The sequence below is a fragment of the Tachysurus fulvidraco genome, chromosome 9 (assembly GCF_022655615.1).
Source record: "Tachysurus fulvidraco isolate hzauxx_2018 chromosome 9, HZAU_PFXX_2.0, whole genome shotgun sequence".
Lineage (NCBI taxonomy): Eukaryota > Metazoa > Chordata > Actinopteri > Siluriformes > Bagridae > Tachysurus > Tachysurus fulvidraco.
The window spans coordinates 5,357,360-5,377,550 of NC_062526.1; the positions used below are offsets into that span (position 1 = coordinate 5,357,360).

Below are 20,191 nucleotides of genomic sequence, written 5' to 3' on the forward strand. Positions count from 1 at the left end.
ACAGAAGAAAACCATATAGAAGATAAACGGTACCGACTTCCTACAGTACTAACCACTAATCGAGTGCTATTTCCAACAGTGAGTGGTTGTACAAAGGTTTTACGGTGAATACTGTACGTACACATGGGCAGTTACACACGACGTGCACTTACACACGATCTTCTCTCTACATCCTGACGGCGAGCCGACGAGGGTTAATATACTGTACCCTATTCATCCCTTTTGACCTGAGGATAAAATATAGTGTCGTGTCCGTGTCCAGAACAATTTCAGGGCTTTTTTTTAGGAATTTGTCGTATTTCTAAACTTACTGTTTTTAGCTAGCTGTCTGAGATGTCCCAAGTTGAAGGTGTTTATCTTCCACCACTAAAATTCAGCATAAGGTTATGCTGTTCGGTTCGAAGGGGAAAAACCCACGTCACACACCGAAAGCCGACAGAGCGCCGAATGGGTTTATATCAGACTCGCAGTGATAAAATAATTCATTTGTTTTTATACTGATTAAAAAATGCACGGTTTCATTCCACCAGCTAAATGAATCACGAGTGTACCGGTAAAAAGGGTTCATTTTAGATGGTATTCATTTTTAGCCTCGTACGTTTTTTTTTTTTTTTTTAATTGAATATATTAAATTATAATGATTTAGTTTTCATGTGAAAGTTTTGAACGTATGGCATGAATGTCTTTTTGGTAGACTTCTTGGCTTGTATTAAGGAATGATGGAGGAATTGAATACTTTTGAAATGCACTAGACGGATATGTATACTGTATGATGACAAGCAGAAGGTTTTGAAAATAAAATATATAAAATAATAAATCCATTAAAGTGGGAATATTGTGAAACCTAATTGACAGATGATATTCCCACTTTAATGGATTTATTATTTTATATATTTTATTTTCAGAACCTTCTGCTTGTCGTCATGCAGTATAGGATGATGAGGATGATGGAGGCGTTCTATAAACTAGCAGGTTGCATTTTTAAAAGCAGAAAGCTTTTATTTTATGATGCGTATCTTATCTGGTGAGTTATTAGTTATTAGTACAGCTGTGATGAGTTGCCTGGATTTCAGTAGAGGTGGGGAAAAAAGTGGAGGCGTAATACTTTTAAGTTGATAAACGATAATGATAAATTTTCTGGGAATCTTATGGCAGGGAAGCTGAAAGCATGAGTCAAGACTGGCTTGAGTGAGTTATGCAGGTCTGTCTACAGGTCCGTGTGAAAATCTGCCCCGACTCCCCTGCTTCTCTCTGTAAACACGCCGATGTGACGTGTAACTCAATATGTGAAGTTCGCACAGAGGAATGTGGCCGTATCAGTCATTCTAGCAGCACGGCTGGCCCAGCCTCCACTTTCTCAGCGGCTCTTCTGAACCGAACAAGGGGTCGTGTTATTGCTGGAATGCATCTGGGGTTCAAAAGTATGCTGGCAAATCGGAGGGAGGGAACTCGGAGAAACTCTAAAGATTCTTTTAGTCAACAACACGATTTTAGTCACGATGGTTTGAGTGTGATTGGTTTAGTTTTGGGATGTGGTGGTATTTCAGTTGTTAAGGTTGTGAGTTCGATTCCCAGGTCCATCAAGCTGCCACTGCTGGGCCCCTGAGAAAGGCCCTTAACCCTCAATCACTCAGCTGTATAAATGAGAGAAATGTAAGTACTTCTTACTTACATTTTGGCTGACGCTCTTATCCAGAACCAAACGCACAGCGGGATGTGCAGCTGTTGGACAATAATCAACACGTGATGGTGTGATTATAGACTCCAGAAAGGCAAAGTTGATTTGATGCAACGGTTTTTCAGATCAATATATTTTACTTTTTGACTGATACTGTATTTTTGAATCATTTATGGTTGCGCAGCGGCTGTGAAACAAATCAAACTTTATATAAATGCTCTGGTTTAGCAGCAATTTAGCAGCTTTTGTGTGTGTGTACGCGTGTGTGTGTGTGCGTGCGTTTGTGAGAGTTCGAGTATGTACATATGATTGTATGCGTACGTGTGCGAGTGGGTGTGTGTATATACATATGTTTGTGTGAGTACAACTGTGTATGTGTGTACATCTTTGTACATATGCGCGTGTGTGTGTGTGTGTGTGTGTGTAAGCATGTTGTGTGTGTGTGTAAGCATGTTGTGTGTGTGTGTAAGCATGTGGTGTGTGTGTGTAAGCATGTGGTGTGTGTGTGTAAGCATGTGGTGTGTGTGTGTAAGCATGTTGTGTGTGTGTGTAAGCATGTTGTGTGTGTGTGTAAGCATGTTGTGTGTGTGTGTAAGCATGTTGTGTGTGTGTGTAAGCATGTTGTGTGTGAGTATGTCTGTGTGTGTGAGTATGTCTGTGTGTGTAAGCATGTTGTGAGTATGTCTGTGTGTGTGAGTATGTCTGTGTGTGAACATGTGGTGTGTGTGTGTGTGTGTGTGTGTGTGTAAGCAATTGGGGTGTGTGTGTGAGTATGTCTGTGTGTGTAAGCATGTTGTGAGTATGTCTGTGTGTGTAAGCATGTTGTGAGTATGTCTGTGTGTGTAAGCATGTTGTGTGTATGTCTGTGTGCGTAAGCATGTTGTGAGTATGTCTGTGTGTGTAAGCATGTTGTGTGTGTGTCTGTGTGTGTAAGCATGTGGGGTGTGTGTCTGTATGTAAGCATGTGGGGTGTGTGTGTGTGTGAGTATGTCTGTCCGTGTGTGTAAGCATGTGGGGTGTGTGTGTGTGAGTATGTCTGTCTGTGTGTGCAAGCATGTGGGGTGTGTGTGTGTGAGTATGTCTGTCCGTGTGTGTAAGCATGTGGGGTGTGTGTGTGTGTGAGTATGTCTGTCCGTGTGTGTAAGCATGTGGGGTGTGTGTGTGTGAGTATGTCTGTCTGTGTGTGCAAGCATGTTGTGTGTGTGTGAGTGTCTGTCTGTGTGTGCAAGCATGTGGGGTGTGTGTGTGTGTGAGTATGTCTGTCCGTGTGTGTAAGCATGTTGTGTGTGTGTGTGAGTGTCTGTCTGTGTGTGCAAGCATGTGGGGTGTGTGTGAGTGTCTGTCTGTGTGTGCAAGCATGTGGGGGGTGTGTGTGTGTGTGAGTATGTCTGTCCGTGTGTGTAAGCATGTGGGGTGTGTGTGTGTGAGTATGTCTGTCCGTGTGTGTAAGCATGTTGTGTGTGTGTGTGAGTGTCTGTCTGTGTGTGCAAGCATGTGGGGTGTGTGTGTGTGTGAGTATGTCTGTCCGTGTGTGTAAGCATGTGGGGTGTGTGTGTGTGAGTATGTCTGTCTGTGTGTGCAAGCATGTTGTGTGTGTGAGTGTCTGTGTGTGAACATGTTGTGTGTTTGTGTTCACTTTATGCTTATATTTTGAAGTTCGCTCTAGTTCCACTATGTTTAAGATGCAGTCAATCTACATTAAGTTGTGTATAAAATCTGCTATGAGGTCAGTTAATTTCCCGAGCCCTGTGTCGAGCTGCAGTAATTCATGAGTAATTCAGCATGTTTTTGTCTTGACCTCACAGCTGCGGCGCATCAAGATAAAGTCATAATGAGGTTGGAGTAAATCTTGCATGTAGGTTATGCACAATAAAGTAGGAATGTTATTCTTCTGATTAAATTCCTTTTCATCCCATTGTTCCCATTTTTATCTTTAAATCCTTCCAGTAGCTTGTAAAGTATGTTCCTCGTTGTGTAATTAAAAAAACGAATAGCAAAAATAATGGCGTCCCGTATTACCTTGTTATTTGTCACACAAAGTGAGGGCAGTGAAGATAAATAGGAGGATCAGCCAAACTGTGTAGAAGATACGTTCCCATTTGCTCTGAGAAAGCTGATCTACTCGATATCTATAACCTTCGTATCTCTTTGAAGATTATACACACTGAATGCATTCGCTGTATCTGTGTTACAACATGTTGAGTCATTTCCTTTCACAGCTCTGCCATGTACATGCATAAACTCATGGTCATGTGACCGGCTGCTCCAAAATAATAATATAAAATAATATAAGTCTGTGCTTTCTTGTGTGTGTGTCTGTGCTTGTGTGTGTGTCTGTGCCTGTGTGTCTGTGCCTGTGCCTGTGTGTGTGTCTGTGTGCTTGTGTGTGTGTCTGTGTGTGTGTGTGTGTGTGTGTGTGTGTGTGTGCTTGTGTGTGCTTGTGTGTGCTTGTGTGTGCTTGTGTGTGCTTGTGTGTGCTTGTGTGTGCTTGTGTGTGCTTGTGTGTGCTTGTGTGTGCTTGTGTGTGCTTGTGTGTGCTTGTGTGTGTGTGTCTGTGTGCTTGTGTCTGTGTGCTTGTGTGTGTGTCTGTGCGTCTGTGCTTGTGTGTCTGTGCGTCTGTGCTTGTGTGCGTCTGTGCTTGTGTGTGTCTGTGCGTCTGTGCTTGTGTGTGTCTGTGCGTCTGTGCTTGTGTGTGTCTGTGCGTCTGTGCTTGTGTGTGTCTGTGCGTCTGTGCTTGTGTGTGTCTGTGCGTCTGTGCTTGTGTGTGTCTGTGCGTCTGTGCGTCTGTGCTTGTGTGCGTCTGTGCGTCTGTGCGTCTGTGCTTGTGTGCGTCTGTGCGTCTGTGCGTCTGTGCTTGTGTGTGTCTGTGCGTCTGTGCTTGTGTGTGTCTGTGCGTCTGTGCTTGTGTGTGTCTGTGCGTCTGTGCTTGTGTGTGTCTGTGCGTCTGTGCTTGTGTGTGTCTGTGCGTCTGTGCTTGTGTGTGTCTGTGCGTCTGTGCTTGTGTGTGTCTGTGCGTCTGTGCTTGTGTGCGTCTGTGCGTCTGTGCTTGTGTGCGTCTGTGCGTCTGTGCTTGTGTGCGTCTGTGCGTCTGTGCTTGTGTGCGTCTGTGCGTCTGTGCTTGTGTGTGTCTGTGCGTCTGTGCTTGTGTGTGTCTGTGCGTCTGTGCTTGTGTGCGTCTGTGCTTGTGTGTGTCTGTGCGTCTGTGCTTGTGTGTGTCTGTGCGTCTGTGCTTGTGTGTGTCTGTGCGTCTGTGCTTGTGTGTGTCTGTGCTTGTGTGCGTCTGTGTGTGTGACTGTGTGTGCCTGCCTGTGTGTGTGTGACTGTGTGTGCCTGCCTGTGTGTGTGTGTGTGTGTGTGTGTGTGTGCCTGCCTGTGTGTGCTCGTGTGTGTATGCCTGCCTGTGTGTGTGTCTGTGCTTGGGGGTGTGTGTGTGTGTGTGTGTGTGTGTGTGTGTATAAACATGTATAAACTCATGGTCATGTGACCGGCTGCTCCAAAATAATAATAAAAACCAATAGAACTTTGAGAATAGTTCAGTGAGTTAGGTTGCTTCCTGACAGCTTCAGGTTTCTGGGTTTGATGTTAGATTACTGCATGTGAGGAGTTTCACATGTTCTGCTGTATTCCTTTGGAGTGTTCTGATTTCCTCCTGCAGATGTTTCCGGAGAACATGCTGTTAGATGGGCAGGTTACTCTAAATAGCTCTGAATTAGATGTTTCATACATTTCCGCCTCACACCGATCGGTCCTCACCTTGACCCTTATTGGAAGCAAGTCTTTCCTAAATACAAGCTCCTTTATATAGGCTTTATAACCTTTCGTTCACATTCGTGGGATCAAATAGGCTAAAATCCATAATATCTAAGTAGCAGGAATTTGCTTTGAGATTAACAGGAACTGATAACACGTGTAGAAGAAACGGTCTAAATAGCAACCATGCCATGAACCGTGTAGGAAGAGGACGAGAATACAGGGAGTAAAGACTGGTTAATAATGATGTTATTAATGTTCTATTACGTTAAGCTGCTTTCAGTGTCACGATGATTACGTTTGCTTGCTATATGCAGTAGCTCACAGGTTCAACTGCGCTCCAGCTGCATTACTGAGTCCAGTAATGCAGCTCACTATGATAAATACACTGTAACGGACATGACACGCTTGTGCTGTAATTAATCAGTTTGTGTAATCCAGTCATTTTTAACATTGTTTATTGTTAGATTTTAAATGTGATGAAATCTAAAAAATATATTTAAATATAAATATTTCTCGTGTCATTTCTTATGATATCACTATGATTCTCACTCCTGCTTATAAAGAACCCTGAATAAAATCATTTATTTATTTATTCATTAGACCACAGACATTAGCTCAGAACGGGAAGTTTTTTTTTTTTTACGTTATTTGTTACATTTACCCTTCCTGGTCTGATTATAGAGCTGGCAGTATGATTTGTTTTCAAAAGCTGGTGACAAAACGGTATTTAAAATGAACGCATAGACAAACACATTTATTTTCTGAACATCAGCACTAGGCAAAAGTGGTTACGTGAAACAGTGCTACAAAACACATGTTCTGGTGTGTGTGTGTGTGTGTGTGTGTGTGTGTGTGTGTGTGCTTCCTGTCTCCACTCCCATAGGCCCCACACCCAGCAAACTTTTGCTTACTTCCCTTCTTTGTCATAAGTCACACACACACACACACACACAAGCATGTCAACTGCTATTTTAATTATGGATATATATTTATTGGAACCCCCAATAAACAAAAGAAGCCCCAAACAATAACCAGCTGTATGTGTGTCTGTACTTGTATTTCTGTCTGTGCTTGTATTTGTGTCTGTGCTTGTATTTGTGTCTGTGCTTGTATTTGTGTCTGTCTGTGCATTTGTGTCTCTGTGCTTGTGTATTTGTGTATTTGTCTGTGTGTGTGTCTGTGCTTGTGTATTTGTCTGTGTGTGTCTGTGCTTGTGTATTTGTGTCTGTGTGTCTGTGCTTGTGTATTTGTGTCTGTGTGTCTGTGCGTGTGTGTGTGTGTGTCTGTGCTTGTGTATTTGTGTCTGTGTCTGTGTGTCTGTGCTTGTGTATTTGTGTCTGTGTGTGTGTCTGTGCTTGTGTATTTGTGTGTGTCTGTGCTTGTATATTTGTGTCTGTGTGTGTCTGTGCTTGTATATTTGTGTCTGTGTGTGTCTGTACTTGTATTTGTGTATGTCTGTGCTTGTGTCTGTACTTGTATTTGTGTATGTCTGTGCTTGTGTCTGTACTTGTATTTGTGTATGTCTGTGCTTGTGTCTGTACTTGTATTTGTGTATGTCTGTGCTTGTGTGTGTGCATGTGTGTGTCTTAAACCAGTGACACAGTTCATACACTGTCACTCTTACTTCCCTATTTAGGTCATTTTTGGGAACTAAGCCACAGTGTGTTTGTAACTGCGCCCTGATCACTATTCCCTAGACACTACATATGAGCAGTTAGAATGAAAGGGTTCCTCAGGGCTTCTGTTTGATACTAGATCACTTACTCCATCTAGTAACTTAAACAATGCAGAAGCTTTTTACAAGTGTGCAATGTAGGGATATAATAATAATAATAATAATAATAATGATAATAATAATAATAATAATAATAATAACCTGAGGGTCCTCAGAGGTTCCCTGGGTGGGTTTTACATTGAAAACCAATAAAGGGGTTTTTAGGAGTTTCCCCGGAGACACAGAACCGAGAATCCCCTGGGGTCTATTTGTTTTTCCGATAAACGCTATGGCAGATAAACCCACTGTATGGATACTACACATGCACTTTTTCTTTCATTAGTTTCCTTTTATTTTTATGATACACATTGTAAACAGTTCCTCTTGTGCTGTTTTGTTACTGTTTCCACTACAGTGTCGTAGTGTAATAGAAGCGTTCAAAATTCTCTTCAATCAATCTTTATGTGGCAACATCGGGTTATTAGCAAAGAAATGTTTTCCTGTTCGACACGTCGACTCGAATTCACGGCTGTTTGTTCCTTCTCGTGTTTGTTTTTTTCTCACATCTTGTCACCTAACTCAAGGCCTGATTGAAGCCTAAAATGATATTGATGTCACTTTTAGCAAACCAATATAAATATATATTAAAGAATAAAAACAAATAAATACATATTGCACCTAGTATATGATAAGTATATGATTTTAGCCATGACTCTAATAATAGGACCCTAGGGTGTTTTTTTTTTTTTTAATGCAACATCAGTAAATAAATAGTGAGGATGATGATGGTGATTATATCATTCTGACACTGTTGCTGTATCTGTTTCTTCCTCAGGCCTGTCAGAGGAATGTAAAGTTCAGACCCCGGCGTTTACAGACGCGGTTCGACTTTACCGCCAGGCTCAGGGTCAGTACGGCACCTGGGACATGATGTGTGGTAAACCTCCTCAGGTAACATACACACACACACCTTTTTTTTTGTTTTGTTTTATTCGGTTTATTATTAGATTAGAATGTTTTGGAGCTTTTTGTCCTGTCTGATAAAGTCTGAATAGCAATTTGTGTTCCTGTACATTTGAACCGGATTTATGTCCTTATATTACATCCTTATTACAATTTTATTAATTAACTATTTCACATTGTTTAGCTTTTCTGCAAAGTTCAGCTTATCATTTAGTAACCACTGTGAAATATTCAGTATCGGGTGGACATATCGAGACAAGCACATCCTGTCTCTTTGTTTTTTCATTCTTACTTACTAGATAAAGATCAGCTCTATTTGAACAATGTCGTCTCGCTGTTAAACAGATCGAGAGGAAATAAATGCCAGACTAAACTTTCACCAATGATTATTTCATTTTATTTATTTTTCTGGTGACTAATCGTGCCATCGAACCATAAGAGAAGAAAAGAGCTGTGTCTAATCGGTTATTTTTATTTATTTATTTCCTCCTGGAAAGCTAAACACTAGTTACTTTTCCTCAGTTTATATTAATGCACTCACCTAGCTAGCTTTACGTTATTACACAACATTAGCTTTAGAAGATTCTGTTTTTGTTTGTAGTTCCAGACTTTTACATGGACATATTGTTTAGCAGTGTGTATATATTTTTTTCCCACACACACACACACACATAGAGCAGATGACATGCTTCACTGTGTTTCCACAGAAAACATTGTCTTGAATGCACATTCTGCGCTTTCATACTCCGCCATCTCTGTGTCTCTGCCAGAAGGAAGGGCAAGCGGAGGTCACTTCACTCCGAATGCCATAAATCAGGCCATAATGGCCGACGAATAAACGTCATTACAGCTTCTAATGAGTCGCTTCAAGCGGCACAGACGTTTCACAGAGCTTTGTGTGAAGCTCTGTGTATATTATTAAAAAGGCGTGGCTCACTGTTTATCAAGAATAACCTGGGATAAAGGTTTACTGTACTGTATACACCATGCGATTCGGATCCTGACAGCTTTCTGAGGAGAAGTGAAAGTAAAGTCGAGTTATTTAGTGTCTTTTGTGCCAAATTCTCCTCACAGCACTGACCTAATGCTTCATCGTGTACTTTAAGCAATACGGTTATTTATAACCCACTTGGCTCCTTTTGAGCTCATTTCCTCTTATTGTGCAAGGATTCCAGTTTCGATACGCTGCATGGGTTTTTAGTGGGTGAACGAGAGCCCGAGATCCCTGCAGGCTTTTTTCCATCAGGGTCAGTCTCTCAGACAAACGTGCAGTTGTGTGCCAAAGGTGAAAACAAACTCATGGCCGTGTGAAGTGTTGACACCTTTTATATGGGAGTATTTCTGTGCATTTTATTAAAAACACCAGGTGTAACATGAGCCAGGTAACAATCGCTCTACATTTAGAAATGAAATAGATTTTAAGTTAAGTCACAAACAGAACTTTTAGTGGATTTGCTTTAATAGGAAAATAATCCTAATAATGATGTATACAGTTTTATTTCTAAAGCACTTTTAACAATGGGCGTTGTCTTGTGTATATATATATTATTATATATATTGCATTTATTTCTATTTAACTTTAATGAGCAAGCCTGAGGTGATTTAAAGCAGACAAAACTCCCTGAAATAATGATGACATGAAGGAAGAATACTTGAGAGGAACCAGATTCAGAAGAGAACCTCATCCTCATCTGGATGACACCAGAGAGTATGATGAGGATAAATTTTATACATTGTAAAAACGAGGAGAAGAAGAAAAAATAGGCTCAAGCATTTATTTATTTATTTGGTTGGTTGGTTGGTTGGTTGTTTTAGTTTAATCGATTTATATTATTATATATATATTTTTTTCTTATTTAATTACTTACCCTTCCTACTTCCTTTGAGTACTTCTGCTGCTGGACCATCTAGGGGCCGCAAGAGCACGAAAATAAAAATGAAATTACAGCAGTCACCATCTCCAGAGCTTACGATATTTCTGTATTTTTAAACTAATAAAGAAAAAAATTAAGAAGAAAAAAATAATAAATGTTTATCCTTAAATGTGTTCAAATGCCTAAAGGCTCAATGATGTAAAAATAATATTATAATAATGTCTGCTGAATAATTGTTGTCAAATCCAGTTATTTTATTTATTTATTTATTTATTTATTGAGACTCTGGTTTAACTCTGGCTACAAGCAAGCACTTAAGTAATCTGTCTACACTGCTGCTGCTCTTAAAATATTTTGAGACGCGCTTCACTTGTAGATTAGATATCTGTCCAGATCATCTGATTTCCAACGAGCGTCTTGAGAGTGATATTTTTCGATCTCGCAGTATAAACTCAGGATACCATAAATGTAAGGCATTAATAAATCCATCACCATCTTGGTCTTATCTTACATTCAGCCTATTTGAAGCAGCAGTTTTCTGTTTGTCATGTTTTTGTGGCTGTGTTGAATGTTATCTTCTGGAAAGGAGCGTTAACAGCACAGCATTACGTCTTGTTCTCCTAACAGCCCCTAGGTATGTTTGGTCCTGCTCTGTGACCACATCAGGGACATCGTGAGCAGCAGGTGACCTGTTTGAGGTTGAGACATTAGTTCATAGCACAATGCTGCTGAATTTTTAAATCTGGATAGTTAAGGAGGTGTTGATTTTATTTTCTATAAAGGTTTATATCACGTTAATGTTTCTAGAGTATTAGCTTATTTACAGGGACGTGTATGTTTGTCAAACTCTATAATCCACATAAAAGATAAACAATAAATGAATGAAATGAAACGATTAAATGTTTTATTAAATATGTATGGAAGGAGTCTCCAGTGTCAGCACCCATCACTTATATATAAGATATAACGTTAGTGATGACAGAAACGAGGTCGTTTTACATGCAAGTATAAACGGATAAAAAGTATGATGCAATAAAATGTTTAAAAATATATAATCTTTATCTTCTTATCCTTAAATGATCTCCTTTTGATTTCTACTACAAAATTGAAAGGTTAAACCCTGTTTTTCTATCAAATAACTATATTTTCACTAGACGACGTGGACATGCGTGTTGCAAACACGTACACAAGGACTACAGGTGTGGTCTTGAATTTCAGTTCAGTTACATAACACTAACTGTTTGTTTGTATCATGTGTGGAATTATTAAAATGGCACACGGTACAGAGCTGTTATCCCGGTGGATATAGCTTGTGGTTAGTAGTACACCTGAAACACTTGATGTGATGTCTGAGAGGATTACGGTGTGATGGGAACGAATCATCACAGCTCCTTGGCTTCTACTGGATTTCACGAACTCTTGCATTTAGCTTCAGTGCTTGCATTCTAGTAGCTATAACGTAACAAAGTATAAAGTTATAAAATTATATTAGTGTTATAAAAGCATTTTGGGGATGTGACCTGATTCAGACAAGTTGTATGATGTAACACTGAGTTGTTGGTTTTTTGTTTTTTTTTTTAGATTGCCAAAAGTTCAGGCGATAATTAATCATAATTTTATCGGGTCCATCTCGAGGCTTGATGTGGTGTTGTAAAGAGTGATTATTTGAGTTCCTGTCAGGTTGAACCAATGTGTTCATTCTTCTCTCATCAACATGGCATTTCTGTGTACAGAATTGTGGCTCACTTTTGTTTCTCACTTTTGTTTCTTCACACCATTCTCTTTGTAACGATTAAGGGAATGCTAACTGTTTAGCACTTGACATGTTGGATGTAGCTTTGAGTAGATGAAGCACTTTGTGGTAAAAATTATTATTATTTTTTTTTTACTCAGATCCTGGCTAACTTGGTGATGGAGAAGCTGCTTCCTGAGCTGAGAGACCAAATCAGTCCACGTCTGAAGGGAAAGATGCAGGAAAGGCAGAAGAACTGGACGCTGGTAATTAAACAATGAAATGAAATTAGCAGCACTATTAGAATGGATGGATTTGCAGTGTTGTGGTAATATCTAGCTCTAATGGTTTGTGTGTGTGTGTGATCAGATCTCCGATGCCGTGTACAGTCTGGTTCAGAGTCAAACCCAGTCCCAGTATGAGGCCATAGTGCAGCAATGTGAGGCAGGACGTCCTCCTCTGGAGGCTTCCATCCGAACCGACATGGACCAGATTATCACCTCTAAGGAGCACGTGACCAGCAAAATCAGAGGTACTGCTCACTCTGTAAATACACACATAATTTCTCACTGTTTACTGGCCTTCTAACTAATAATTATAGTGCATGCAATCAAACCCTAGCTGAAGAACTACATTCCACATATATTCTGTGGTTTATATAAAGAAACAAATGGTGTAGTAAGAGAAACAGGCATCTTCTGAGGTGATGTACTGTAGGTATACATCAAGATGTTTCTCTGTTCTGGCACAGAGGTGGTGGAATAAACTTCCTCTAGATGTCTGAACAGCTGAGTCACTGGTTATCTTTAAAAGATGGGTGAAGACCATATGCACACACACAGGTGGACATATCGAGACATAATGAACCTAATGAACCTTTAAAGCACTTTTGAACGTTGTTCTGGGTAAAACCGACTGCTAAATGCATTAGACGTGAAAAAATTCTGCCTAGTCAAGTCTCTGGGTATCAAAGTGTCTGGTGGATTGGGGAAGAACTGTAACGCAGTCAGGTTGTGAAAGCCCAGGTGCTTTAGTTCCCTTCAGGTGTGGAGTGTTTTTGTGTAGCAGTTGACAAGTGTCATACCAATGGGATGGTATTTATCTATCTATTTAAGAAAGTTGACTGTGTTCTACATGATTTAACTTGCTACGGCTTTGTTTTCTGCATTGTTAAAGCAAGTATATTGATATTTTGGAAACGGATAGAACCTTTCTGTCTTTTGGCTGTTTTTCTGGTGGACATTTGAACATTTTTTTTTTCTTTCCTTCTTCCTTGCTGACTTTCAGCTCTGGTGCTGCCCAAGGCTGAGAAACTCCTGAAGGTGAGCATCGAGCCGTATATCGGCTCCATCCTTGAGGCCCTGATGGAACCTACCAGCCGAGGTTTCTTTGAGGTGCGTGATGTTTTCTTTAGAGAGCTGGTGGAAATGAGCAAGAACCTGCTGAACGGCGGCAGCAAAGAGAAGCTGGGAGAGGTGAGAGCCACGATCCTGAGCGTTTAATATAACGTATTTTTATTCTTTGAGGGGAAAGAGCATAACACCACAACCAGCAGTAGTTTATTAAGATCATTTTCCTCTTTTTAGCAAATGCCCCCCCCCCCTTCCAACAATGTGCAACCATTTAACCCTTTATGGTTAAATTCAGTTCAAATAGAAAACACTAGTTCTTGTTATCTCTTCTGTTATAGCAGCTCTACTCAGCTATACTCTATCTGTCTCCTTACAGAAAGCTTCAGAGCTGCTATAATAAGAAATTACACAGCAGCTTGTAACCAGATTTGCTCTGATGTCAATCTATTTTATTAATAACACATTTGACTGACAAGTAGAGCTATTTTTACAGGCAAGAATAATATATTAAATGTGTATTCATTCTATTCTCTGACATTTGCATTATTAGTCTATTTTTATTTTTAATTACTAATCAGAATAAGTTTCCCGATTCATGTTTATAATCGAAACCCAAAGCTGTATATACAGATGTAACCGTGAGATATCGTTTTGCTCTGTAGTATATGGAGAAGATCTCCATGCTGGCTTTCCACCCGGTGAAAATGCAGTGCTGCTATGAGAAGGTCGAGCAGCTGAGTCTGGAGGGCCTGCAGCAGCGCTTCGATGTCACAAGTCCGTCCGTGTTCGTCCAGAGAGCCCAGATCCTCATGAGAGAGGTGGGTCTCGTCCTGTTTCACTGTGATCCTCTAGCTACAGCTCCTTGGGAAAAACACACTCATGCACCCAGAGCCGCATGGGAAAAAATGCTATTATAATTAACAATTAATCAGCACTGAATTCAAGCTATTTTGGATTTGTGATCATTTTATTTCTTTTAGCGTTTCTCCGAAAGACTGAATAGTCCGATACGTCTTTAATACGTCTCACGAATTGTACGTAGGTTGTAAATTGTCCGGTTATTTACGATATGCCGCGTCGTCTTTACTTTTTATTATGGTTCTGTTAATGTGTAGAGAAACGGAAGAATGTGATGTTTAAGTGTCTTTCTCTGCCGTCACTGAACCATTTTGCAGTCATAGACCACTTTAACTGGAAAATAACTCCAACTGAACCCGATTGATTTATTTCATGAACATTATATAAATGTGTTCATTAAGCTAAAATAAATGCACAAAAGTTGCTGTACTTATTTCTCACATTATTACGCCCTTTTTTAAAAAGCCGACTTTCATTGAAGGATTGAGATTTGGATTAAAGCCTTTCGGGCAAATGGCCTTTTCTTCTTTTTTCTTTATTTTTAAGACAGTATTTTCTTTTGGGTTGAACCGGTTGTAGTAAACAATAAACAGCTATGCAAATATCCACTTTTTAGTTCTAACATCTCTAATTTTGAAACTTGTATAGAAACATTTAAATAAAGTTTCATTTAATATTTTTTGCTTATGCAAAACCATTGCAAAATCTTTTGCACACTTTTTTAAGAAATATTTTACCTCAACGTTGCCGTTTTCTCAAACCTGATTGGTCAGAAGGTGTTGATTAATCGTCTACAATAGAATCTCCGACAATAAACGATGAACCCTTTACACAAGGACTTGATTGGAAAAACATGATTCTTTTCTTTATCAAAATAAAATTTTACATTTTTATGAAAGGATTCAACAGTTTCATCACCCCCCCCCCCCCCCCACACACACACACAAACACAGTTTTAATAGTTTTTCTTATATAATATTCAACATGTACGCGGTAACAGTAGCTAACTTGTTTTGTGGAGGTTACAAATCTATTATACTATATATAAATAAAAAAGTACAATGTGCTGTTCATTAATAATATTTATTAAGAAACACAAATGATAAATTGCTGCTTTGGTGTAACAAGACTGAAGCATTATTATGGGAAAATGATCAACGTTGTTTCTGGAGCGACTTCACACCCTACTGTGGATTATTTGTTTCTTCTAATATAGTGTCTTATTCTCTGAGGTATCGTCGTAGCACTGACATGTCTGACTTCGTTGCCAGCATATTTCAGTTGTATTCATGTTAAGAGAGCTGAATTCTGCACTGTACTAAATATCCTGCACCTTTCTACTCTAGTGGATTGATAATAGATGAGATATTATACCCCAGCGGCCGTAATAACAGGAGTTTCTTGATTCGTATCTGACTTATTTACATGGTGTTCGAGAGGAAAATGTGCTTCAGATGTAACAGGGAGAAGATTTTTGAGTTAAAGCATGGGAGCGGTGACACAAGCCCGAACATGCAGAGTGTATTTTTATCAGCACTGGATCACAAGTTTCTCACAAGGATCCCAACTGTTGCAGCCTTTGTGTGAGGGCGCACCCTGTTGGTTAACATGGGAAATGCTTTGTGTTGCTTTGAAGGCAAAATAAACAAATCTCATTTATTCTGTTTTTGCGGATCAGGAGTTTTATTAGGATTAGGACTGGATGTTTTTTGTTGCTATTGGATGCTTGAATTTTCCTCAGGGTTTAATAAATGATCTATCCATTTATCAGTCTGTCTGTCTGTCAATATATCTTCTGTAAACTCTGATTAATGCCGATTATAGTGGATCGTCAGCCAGGTTTACACATTGAATTTACAAAATAGCAATAAATTCTAAAGGTATGCTGCAGAAATTGAATGCCGTCTGAAAGTAATAAAGAATGTGTTTGAGTTAATGGAGTTGCAGTAAATCATGGACTGCATCGTAATGCAGCAATGAAATTGAATATTTTATTTATTTAATCATTTTAAAACAAACTGATCCATTAAAGCTCAAATAAAAATAAAATGCAGATCATCAAATAATTATTTAGGCTCTAAATACTTGAGGAAGCTTGCACTTGGATGATGATGATGATGATGTTGTTGTTAATAATAACTCTTCTGTCACTCTTCTGGCCTGTCATCTCATGTGTGTCACTGTTCATCTTTTTTTTTTTTTTGCAGCAAATGGATGATGCCGTGTACACGTTCGAGCAGCTGCTCCATCAGAGTCTGGAGGGTCATGAGGAGGAAGGTCTCTGTAAAACAATCCAGCGTTGTCAGGACCGTGTCATCAAGGTGCCGAAAATGAGGATATCTGTCTGTCAGAGTTTAGCTGTTCAAAAATTATTGCCAGCTTTTATCCAAAATGAATCATATGTTGATGTTTAGAGTTTAAACACAAATTGAATAAGATTGAGAAGTACACTCCTAAAAGTAAGTTCAGTGAAGGATCTCGGACTCGGAGTTCTGTTTTTTTTTTGTCTTAGGATGCTAGTTTTTAAAAGTTACTTTAAATATATATTTTTGAGCACAAATAAATGTGTCTCTCTTCATGGGGGAAAAAAGACAAAGAGAGACAAAAAGATGCTTTGTTATTCTGAAACTGTTCACCTGATTTGGAAGTAAATATCCTCAAATTAAATCATGCTCATTATTGAATTTCAGCTCTGGATGTATTTATTTTTTGCTACTAATCATTTCTGCCGGTTTTCAGAGAAAGTAAAAATTAAAATCCTTATTTGAATAATGAATTCCAGTTGTTTGGAAGTTTAACCATTTGTTTATCATGTTCTTTTTTTTTTCTTCTTCTTTTTTTTTAAAGGTGCCAATAATTCTGGAGTCAGAATATAGGTGCCAATAATTCTGCACACATCATTGTATTTCATTTCAATGTTTCTTTTTTTCCTTTCTTCATATTCCACAGAAATACGACTATGACAGCAGCACTGTACGTAAGAGGTTCTTCAGAGAGGCTCTACTACAGATCTTTATCCCCTACATGCTGAAACAGCTCTCTCCGTCCTGCTCTGCAGTAAGAACACACACACACACTTACTTTCTGTACACACACATTTTATTGCATTAGTCTAAAGATTAATCTAATCTCTGCCTGTAGGAATTGCCTCGTTTCCAGGAGCTGATCTTTGAAGATTTCTCCCGTTTCATTTTGGTCGAGAACATCTTTGAGGAGGTGGTGCTTCAGACGGTCATGAAGGACATCATGATGGGTGAGACATGACTCAAGTCGCACAATTCGACAGCGCTGTGGTATAAGAGAAAATATATGTGTACTGTAAACTTTTTTTTTACAATACTTGATCTAGGTTTGCGAACGTTGGCATGTTATTAAACATCTGAATAGATGAATGATAATGATAATAAAGAACAATACAAATAATACAAATAAATAAATAAAAATGGTTGATACTGACTCGTACTGACTTCGTTTATTCTGGTGTTGCATCATATTATATCGCGGTATTAACCAGTCCTAGAATCGATGTTACTCTACGCAGTAAAACCTACAAGAAACACACTTAATACACTGCGTACACTGTTATCAGTGCTAAAGCGAGTATCGGGGCTTAGTAAGGTTTCTTTCTGGAATCTACATGAGATTGCTTGGCGTTAGCAAACGCATCTTTTTGTAAAAGTAGTTTTTAGGACAACTTATTACCAATCATCAGCAAGAGTTTTCAAACTTTCTAACTCTTACTTCTTATTTCCAGCTGTAAAGGAGGCTGCCGTTCAGAGAAAACACAACCTGTACAGAGACAGCATCGTGCTGACCAACAGCGACCCCAACCTCCACCTGCTGGGCGAGAACCCGTCCATCGACTGGGCGGGAGAGTACGGAGACAAACAGGAAGTGGACGGAGAGCACGAGGGAGATTCAGCGGCCCAGAAGAGACGCAGGATGAAACAAGTGGTCTCCATGATACAGGTGGATGGACCGAACACAACGCTTCTCAATGAGTCCTGCTTAGAGGTTCCTAGCGTTCATGACATCCCTGAAGAACAGGGTGAGGGAGATTCTGATGCTCAGTCCTCTTGTGCATCTGAAAAGGCAGCACCGGTCAAAGACGAGGTTAGTGGGTCATCACCTAAGGAAACGGCACCCGATTTACCCAATGGGACTGCGGCAAAGCTTGATAAAATGGCAGCTGCACCAAAGTCTTCACAGGACTCTGAGAGCAAGCTGGCCATAGAGAGCGCCATCCAGCAGATCGAGGACGCAGTCCAAGGAGAAGATGGCGAGCAAAGTCCAGATAGAATCACTCTGGAGAAAACAGAAGAAACTTTAAGCACTAAAGCAGAAGCAAATAGTGCACCTAAAAAAGACGACCAGTTGGCACCGCCAGCGAACCAGGAGGTTCAATCTACACCATTAAACACTGAGAAACCTGCAAAAGATCAAGAAACCGTTACAAAACCCAAGAAAGAAGAGCAAACGGATGCTGCAGAGAACTTCTCAGATTCGCACACAGAACCTCAGCAGCTCAACACCGACACAGACAGCGGCTTCCAGTCACCAGCCAATGAGACAGCCGAGGAGGAAGAGCTGAAAGCTGGCACGGCAACGATGGAGGCGGGACAAGAGAAACACAATGACTCTGAAAAGGAAGGCGAGGATGCTAGGAAAGGAGCTGACACACTGACGGCGCAGACATAGACATCATTAATTATACAGTTGTGTTTATTTTTTATGGAAAACGCTAGAAACACCAGCCCACTGATCACAGAAGTGATGGTTTTACAGATGAGGGTTTTTACGGTGGTTGGTTTGTTTACACAGAAATCGCCTCTCACATTTCCTTTACAGTTAAGCGTCTGTTTTTGATTCTTAAAAAAATAAAAAAATCAGATCTTATCTTTTAAACATTTCACCTTTTTTTGCACATATTTGTATTGCTGTCACTCAGATGGGCTTCGATATTAAAACCAAAACCAAACATAATGTCACAAATATCATTTGCTGATTATTGTGCTGTTACAGAGTGCTGAGAAATGGGAAGCTTTTGCCAATAAGACTGCTTAACACTATATAATTCACTTCATGCCTTATAACGTAATAGTCTCCTATTGTATCTTCTGCAATTTTATTCTTTTTTTTTTTTTTTTTTTTTTTTTTTTATAAACAAGTCTATAAAAGTCCAAACTGAAAACACTGAATTTTATTTTTGCTATTTCTTTTTATATAGTTTTATTTCTGTTGGACCTAACAGATTTGTGAATATCCAGAGATTTCCTGTACTCTAAATAGTTAAATACTAAACATAAATCCTTATTTAGTATCAAGTGAAACGGTTTCCTTTCTTTATACTCAAACTAAACCCTATTACTGTCTATTGTCATGTTATATTGTCTACTGTCTATGTAGCATGCGTCTGGTCCAGTACGACTTTCAGACTGGCTGCATTCATGCTGTGAGATCGGTGTGATTCAACCAGAACATTATACGCTATACGTATGATCTGTAGTAATAGGAAACCTGCAAGTGTTACCTGGTGGTTTGGTTTTTAAACTGAAATGACAATCAAAATGGTTAAAAGGCGAATATGTAATTATTGCGTCAACCTGTCGTTCAAAATGTTTATTTATTATCTGATGCGGTTCATTGCCTTCTTTGTTTCATTGAAAATGGTCAACAATAAATCAATTAAATTTGACATTGTAATTGTGCTTGTATTTTCTGGTCATTATTATAGTCACGGGCACGGTGGCTTAGTGGTTAGCACGCTCGCCTCACACCGCCAGGGTTGGGGGTTCGATTCGCGCCTCCGCCTTGTGTGTGGAGTTTGCATGTTCTCCCCGTGCCTCAGGGGTTTCCACCGGGTACTCCAGTTTCCTCCCCCGGTCCAAAGACATGCATGGTAGGTTGATTGGCATCTCTGGGAAAATTGTCCACAGAGTGAGTGTGCCCTGCGATGGGTTGGCACTCCATCCAGGGTGTATCCTGCCTTGATGCCCGATGACGCCTGAGAAGTTCGGATAAGAGGTAGAAGATGAATGAATGAATGATATTATCATCACAGTCTGTGATGATAATATCTAGAAGATGAATGAATGAATGATATTATCATCACAGTCTGTGCTTTATATCCAATATAAACATTAAGGACTGTTAATGACCTAATATCCACTGGGACTGCTGATCTATTTGTTTCCTCCAATGTTACTTTCTTCATTTTAGATTTAATTAAATGTTTCTACCCTTAAATGCAAACAGAAATGTGGAGGT

At 39.6% G+C, this 20,191-nt stretch overlaps 1 protein-coding gene across 1 annotated transcript in view; it reads left to right on the forward strand.

Moving 5' to 3' along the window:
* The window catches only part of niban2b (niban apoptosis regulator 2b), a 41,468-nt gene extending 21,849 nt beyond the window's left edge, over positions 1 to 19,619 (forward strand). The window contains exons 7-15 of the mRNA XM_027162711.2: positions 7,981 to 8,096; positions 11,876 to 11,980; positions 12,084 to 12,246; positions 13,002 to 13,189; positions 13,729 to 13,884; positions 16,132 to 16,245; positions 16,874 to 16,981; positions 17,066 to 17,177; positions 17,679 to 19,619. Coding sequence (XP_027018512.2) covers positions 7,981 to 8,096; positions 11,876 to 11,980; positions 12,084 to 12,246; positions 13,002 to 13,189; positions 13,729 to 13,884; positions 16,132 to 16,245; positions 16,874 to 16,981; positions 17,066 to 17,177; positions 17,679 to 18,622 — 2,006 coding nt within the window. The 3' untranslated portion in view covers positions 18,623 to 19,619. The remainder of the gene's footprint in view (positions 1 to 7,980; positions 8,097 to 11,875; positions 11,981 to 12,083; positions 12,247 to 13,001; positions 13,190 to 13,728; positions 13,885 to 16,131; positions 16,246 to 16,873; positions 16,982 to 17,065; positions 17,178 to 17,678) is intronic.
* The last annotated feature ends 572 nt before the right edge of the window (positions 19,620 to 20,191 follow it).